At 33.8% G+C, this 5,876-nt stretch overlaps 1 protein-coding gene across 6 annotated transcripts; it reads right to left on the reverse strand.

Moving 5' to 3' along the window:
- LOC110667547 (GDP-mannose transporter GONST1) lies at nt 1–5,876 on the reverse strand. 6 transcript variants are annotated; one of them, XM_021828416.2, is made up of 11 exons: nt 5,565–5,875; nt 5,364–5,465; nt 4,471–4,536; nt 3,777–4,007; nt 3,412–3,551; nt 3,161–3,290; nt 2,806–2,904; nt 1,427–1,581; nt 806–922; nt 631–728; nt 1–467 (listed from the first exon to the last, which is right to left on the reverse strand). In XM_021828416.2, the coding sequence occupies exons 2-11, from the start codon at nt 5,421–5,423 to the stop codon at nt 415–417; spliced, it is 1,149 nt and encodes a 382-aa protein (XP_021684108.2). In that variant the 5' UTR covers nt 5,424–5,465; nt 5,565–5,875; the 3' UTR covers nt 1–414. The 6 variants fall into 6 exon arrangements, with proteins under 6 accessions (XP_021684108.2, XP_021684105.2, XP_058007209.1 ...); XM_021828413.2 differs by lacking the exon at nt 4,471–4,536 and having other exon boundaries at nt 5,565–5,876; XM_058151226.1 differs by lacking the exon at nt 3,161–3,290 and having other exon boundaries at nt 3,468–3,551; nt 5,565–5,876.

The raw sequence follows: 5,876 nt of genomic DNA on the forward strand, positions 1-5,876 counted from the left end.
TTGAAAATAAAGATAAAAAATTAATTAATTAGTTAATTGTTTACAAAACTTGACCATACCCCGATCAAAAATATCAGCACTGCAACCAGAATTTTCAAAGACTAAAGAAGCCTAATACAAAGGGAGCAAAGGATAAGCTGCACAATGAAATACAGATAAAAGTAGGGTGGCAGCATCTTTCATTACAACAAAAGTGGATGACCAATATATTGTGGCAGAATCCTGCTCCCCTTGCACCACGGGATTTAACATGCAACAGCATGCCTGGACATATGAAAGTATTTTTTCCCTTGTCAATAGTAACTGTTCAACCAATTTGCCATTGCTATCAAGTATACAGTGACCAGACAGTTCATCCAAGTGCACACGTTTTTCATGTATACCACAGTTAATAGAAAGTCAGGATAGTCAGGACTAGGATCTTTCCTGCATTTTGGCTTTCTCAAAAAACACTCCCGCCAGTAAACCTATAATATGCAATTCCTTTATCAAAGTTAGAAAATGCAATTCAAACCGGCATTTTTTAAGGTTGGAGGCAAACTTGTGTCTACATCTATATATATATATATATATATATATATATATATATATATATATATATATATCAAGCAAAAGTTAGATTGAACATACCAAAGAAGATACTTGCTGAGTTTTCCAAATTGGTAGGTACTTTGAATAGAAGGATGCTAGCAATTGACAGGGGGATCTTATTCAGTGATCCCACAAGGCTGCAGATTGCAAATTTGAGATTAGAAACACTTAAATAAAATTTTCAATAATTAGCCATCAAACATTTTAATCATACCTGTATGTGGTAGCCCCTGTTTGATGAAGAAACCACATAGAAGTGAAGCTGATTGCCAGACCTAAAAATCCACTTAACGTCATTACCAGCCAGAAGACAGGTAACCTCAAGAGTGGTCTGCCAAGTTAATTTCAAGCCTCATAAGCTTCTATAAAACAAACATTTTATGACAAGAAACAAAGAATTTAAATCAAGAAAGCTTGTAAAATTGGGGAGATATGCAATCTTCATGCACCTCCCACCTATGTCCATGAAATCTACAATTATGAAAAGAGAAACAAAACGATATGTAATTGATTACTAATTTAATGGAGTTCTTGAGATTAGGCCATGGGATTATATAGGAACAGCAACAGGGAATAATAAATATTGCAAGGAGGGAATAAATAAATAAATTCAACAAAAGTAGTTAGCTGCTCCTAGTAAGGACATTTGAATTTCAAAAGACTAGCAATTTCAGATCATAGGAGTTGTTAAGGACATCCAATCCATATATCTTGTCAGTAAATTAAGCAAACCTCGTATGCATCAACAAAATTCAAACCTTAACTTTCTAAAATAGAAGTACAGACCAGTAGTTAAGCAAAGAAAAGGGGAAACACAAAAAAGGAGAAAACTCACGTTTTGGAGAGATATTCCACCTCATTGAAAACATAAATAAGAATAATTCCCAAAGGCAGTGATAGGGTATTATTTAACAAAACCATTGAAAACTCGTTCAAGTTTCCAGATCTGGTGACTTGTTTTGCTGTATCCATGACCCTGCGTAGGGTCAGCTGCAGCAACAAAATAAAAGAGATGCACAATCCATCAGCTACCATTAAAGAGTTGAAATGAAATATGACAAGTTAACTGAGACAGCTGGGCAAAAGATAAACCTATTAAATCGACTAAACATACAAATTTCTAAGAAACAATCTATTCCCAAAAGAAAAACAAAAGAGGTTGGTGTATCTACAACCAGCTTTTGAACTTGCAACCATTGAGCATTACATGACAGTCGATTATGTCAACAAACCAGCTAATATTTCAGAAAATAATAAAGTAAACAAAATTTTGAAGGATGACCTTGATCTCTAAGCTACAGCCACATCAATGTCTTAGGTAGAGAATCATATTACAAAACAGGTCATTCTTACAAATTCCCACAGAAAGATTTGAGCATTCATATTCTTATTGGTTCTCAACAAATCACAAGCTCCTGATCAGTGCTGATGGAGTCTAGGAGAAAAGCAAGGACTATATGCATAAAAAGGATCTCAAAAAGAATTCAGAACAAGGCTGAAAGAAAAGGCAATTTGATATTCTGCATTTTCCAGCAAATAAAATATCTAGCAAAAGGGCCAATACAACCCAGACCCCAGAGAGGTAGGACAGCAGCAAATAAACAAGAAACCTGAATTTTATCATCTTCAAATATGGTTCAAATTGTTAGAGCAGCCAATTTAAAGATTCCGAGTGTTTGGCCTCCAAATTTCCCAAATCTTAGACCTTAATTCATGTGGATCTTTACCCTAGCAGTTATTTAAGCTTGCATTCTTCACCCAATTTAACAATACTGCGATTCGCAGACTACCTCTATGTAACATTAAACTGCAATTTCACTCTAAAACATAGTTAATCAATCTCCAAGCATTCTATTGGAAGCTTGGTTATTCACAAATGGCATTTAGGAGTTGTTTCTGAATTTGAGAACATCAAGTGCCCAACCATGCCAAAGATTTTGACAATCTAGGATAAGCATGCCCCATCTTCTTAATGGTGAAATATTCTAGGTTGCATTTTCAGAAAAGCCATTCTAGATGTCTTCTATTTGACTGGGTTAACAGGAAGAAGCATATAACCCCAGAATTATTAATACTTGGAGATTTTAAACATCAAAGAGTAAGGTACAAAATGATATAAAATCTTAAATTATTAGGATCTAAAAAGTGATGACAGCCCAAATTGCAAAAACCAAAAGCCAAGGCAAAACCAAAACCTTTAAATCGTTTACTTACAGAATAAGAAGCTGTTAGAAAACAGTTGATGAACTGCCATGCATAGCCAACAGCATGAAAAGACATATCAGTAATCCCTCCTGAAATTGCTGAAATGATCTGTGCAAGGCAAGGAAAAACATTTTTCTCAAACTTAATAAAAAATTTTTTACCAAAAAATATATCCATATCAAGCAAAGCATTCTTAGCAATAATAATAATAGCAACAACCACAATAAGAAGTGAAAAAAAAAGAGCCCTATTACCACAACCAAAATGACAATGGCCACAATGGCCACTATTACCAAATTTATATTGACAAAATTCTCTCCTATAATGTTGATGATGATGAAAATAATGTCACAATTGGATATACCATTAAGAATAGAGCAGCCCATACTCTGCTGTCATGGTGCTTACTAAAAAGATACATTTCGCCAAGGGCAGTTATCACATTAGTAACATTCTTCAGGACTGTGACCATCGCGATATTAATGTATTTCAAACTGTGGAAAGGAACAAAAATCAAATTTGAAGTATTTATTAATGTTAAAAACACCATATAAGTTTTATGTAAGGCAGTACAAGATCTGATAAAGAACACAAAAACAGACAAAAATATCATACCTAAACAAGCTTGTAATGAGCATTCCAACAAATATAACATTCACTGGCAACCAGACCTTAATCAATCGCCAGGTTAGTGGTTCAGTCGATATTATGCCCAGAAAACTCAAGACCGACACAATAATCACTGAGATAAGATTCTGTATCCAAAAATAGAAATTTTCATCCACTTGTTAGATATATCAGAATACATTTTCAAAACTTTAAATTCAAAGACATTAAGTAAAATTTTAATTATATAAAATCTTACCAAAAATGGATGATATAGCCAACACCCAACTAGTTTGGGATTACGGCTTGGCTGTTGTTGTGTTGTACATAAAATCTTGCCAAAACTCAAACCACTTATAACTAAATGAAATTACCTGGTACAGCATCAAAGATATCCCAGCATTAAAATCATAGCTGGAAAGGACAAACTTGTTCACCAGTATCATACTGCAGGAGGAAATGCAATATGCAAGGCCAGATAATAATGCTTGATTTTGTATTTTAATGACTCTATTACTACGTGCTGTTTTGTCTCTCTCCTTGTCCAGCTTGCCGCCTTCCAAGTCAATTTCCTCGTTTTCATGAGACTTCATTGCAAAGATCATCTGGATGAAAATCGAAGAAGATTACAGTTTTGAATAATTTTAGAGCTTGGAGTTTGACTCAAGCTCAATTCAAATTTGAATAAAATAAAATTTGAACTCCATGGTGCTCAACTTGTAACACTTGGGCATATGTGAAACTAACTAGTAAATACATTCCACATCCAAGGGCTTCCGATTTTGATTATCTCACTCTCAAATATTAAATTATTCACCGCCAGTAAATCATGTGAGGGGGAAAGAAAAATGTAAGGAGTAAAAATAGCTAGAAAAACGACACAACTATCATTTAATTATATATATATATATATATATATATATATATATAAAGCCTTGTATGATTCACCATACAATGCTAAAATTTAACATCAATTTACAATCTGAATCGAAAAAATCAGTTAACTGAGGCAAACAATACCTGTTAACTACTTCTTTTCTTAATGAACTAGTGGTCTGGTCTACTCACCAGTTTAACTCGAAAGTGTGAGGCCTCTTTTCTCACTTTGGCTAACCTTGTGTCTTCAATGATATTCTGTTAGTAAAGATAACAAGGAGAATCTAATGATAAAGATCTTGGCTTCAAGATAGAATATGGATAGCAAGCAGGAATTCCATGCCCTAGCTACAAATAATAAATTACAAATTGGACGACAGACCATGGATGCTATAGAAAATGAAATGTTACCCCATCTTCCTGGGCCATTACATAACTCTCATAAACATGCAGGACATGTTCACACAACCCAAATGAACAAAGCAATTCCATTCTTATCTCAATAAAGTAATTAATAGCAATTTAATATGCCAGAACGCAACCAAATAACAATAGAATGGCTGCACATTTGCTCTTGAATAGAGTTCATCAAATCCATGGCTGTCATTTGAACATATAAAGTAATTAAACATCCAGTGCTGTCAATCAAAATTATGAACTAATGAAAACTAATTTTCTGTAATCATATTAATTTTATTATGTATCTGAGACATTCTTCCACAGATTTTGGAAGAGCAAATTATAAGAAAAAAAAAAAAAACATGTAGCGGAGAATCTAAATGCACAAACGCATTTCTGGACAATTAATCTTCCAAGATCAATTTTATAGTTAAATCAAATTTAAGTTACCAGAACAAACCTCAATTAACATTTTGACCAGCGCAAATAACCAAATTACTTAAAAAAAAAGAAAGCCAAAGAGAAGGAATTTAAAACTTAATAACGTTACACCATATGGCTTCCAAACCAAAACCCCAGAACAGCAAGACGAGTTTAAAGAAAACCCAGCTAAAACAAGCTTATGACCATATGTTCACACTATCAAAAACAAGAAAATTAAAAGCAAAGAAAAAAAAAACTCGTACCTCAAAAATGCTCCAAATATCTGCTAACGAAAGCTTGATTTGATTTGGATATGATTCCATTTACACCCTCTACAATCCATTTTGATGAATTTCCGCAAAAACCTATAAAATACAATGGAACTAGTAAAAAAAAAAAAAACGTAGCACTGAACAAGAAAAAAGATGCAAAAGCTTCCAAGTTCAAGTTCTAAAATAACCTATCCTTTGTTCAAAAATCTTTATTTTCCCAATCAATCCAATTAAGCCAACCACCAGTGTCCAGTTGAGTGGAATTTGTCAAGCACAAGTGGGTGAAGAAGGAGAAGAAAGAAAAGTGGTATGGCATTAAGAAAGAATTGTTGGTTTAGTTGCCTGGCTGTGAACAAAGCAAGAGAAAGATGGATTTAGAGATCACGATACAAATCGTGGATCGCGACTCGCTAGACTTGTTGTAACAGTTCTGAGCCTATAGAAAAGGAAGAAGGAAGGTCGCAGCTGTAACTAGCAAGGTACTTTTGCTGTGTTTCTTTTTAA

The sequence above is a fragment of the Hevea brasiliensis genome, chromosome 8, assembly GCF_030052815.1.
Source record: "Hevea brasiliensis isolate MT/VB/25A 57/8 chromosome 8, ASM3005281v1, whole genome shotgun sequence".
Classification (NCBI taxonomy): Eukaryota; Viridiplantae; Streptophyta; class Magnoliopsida; order Malpighiales; family Euphorbiaceae; genus Hevea; species Hevea brasiliensis.

Bases quoted from the DNA above. Each gene is read 5' to 3' on its own strand.
- LOC110667547 (XM_021828416.2), bottom strand. From the start codon at position 5,423: ATGGAATCATATCCAAATCAAATCAAGCTTTCGTTAGCAGATATTTGG. The intron at 2,905-3,160 runs GTATATCCAATT...TGCCTTGCACAG, and splicing joins GGGCTGCTCTATTCTTAATG to ATCATTTCAGCAATTTCAGG. The intron at 468-630 runs GTATGTTCAATC...TGCATATTATAG, and splicing joins CTCAGCAAGTATCTTCTTTG to GTTTACTGGCGGGAGTGTTT.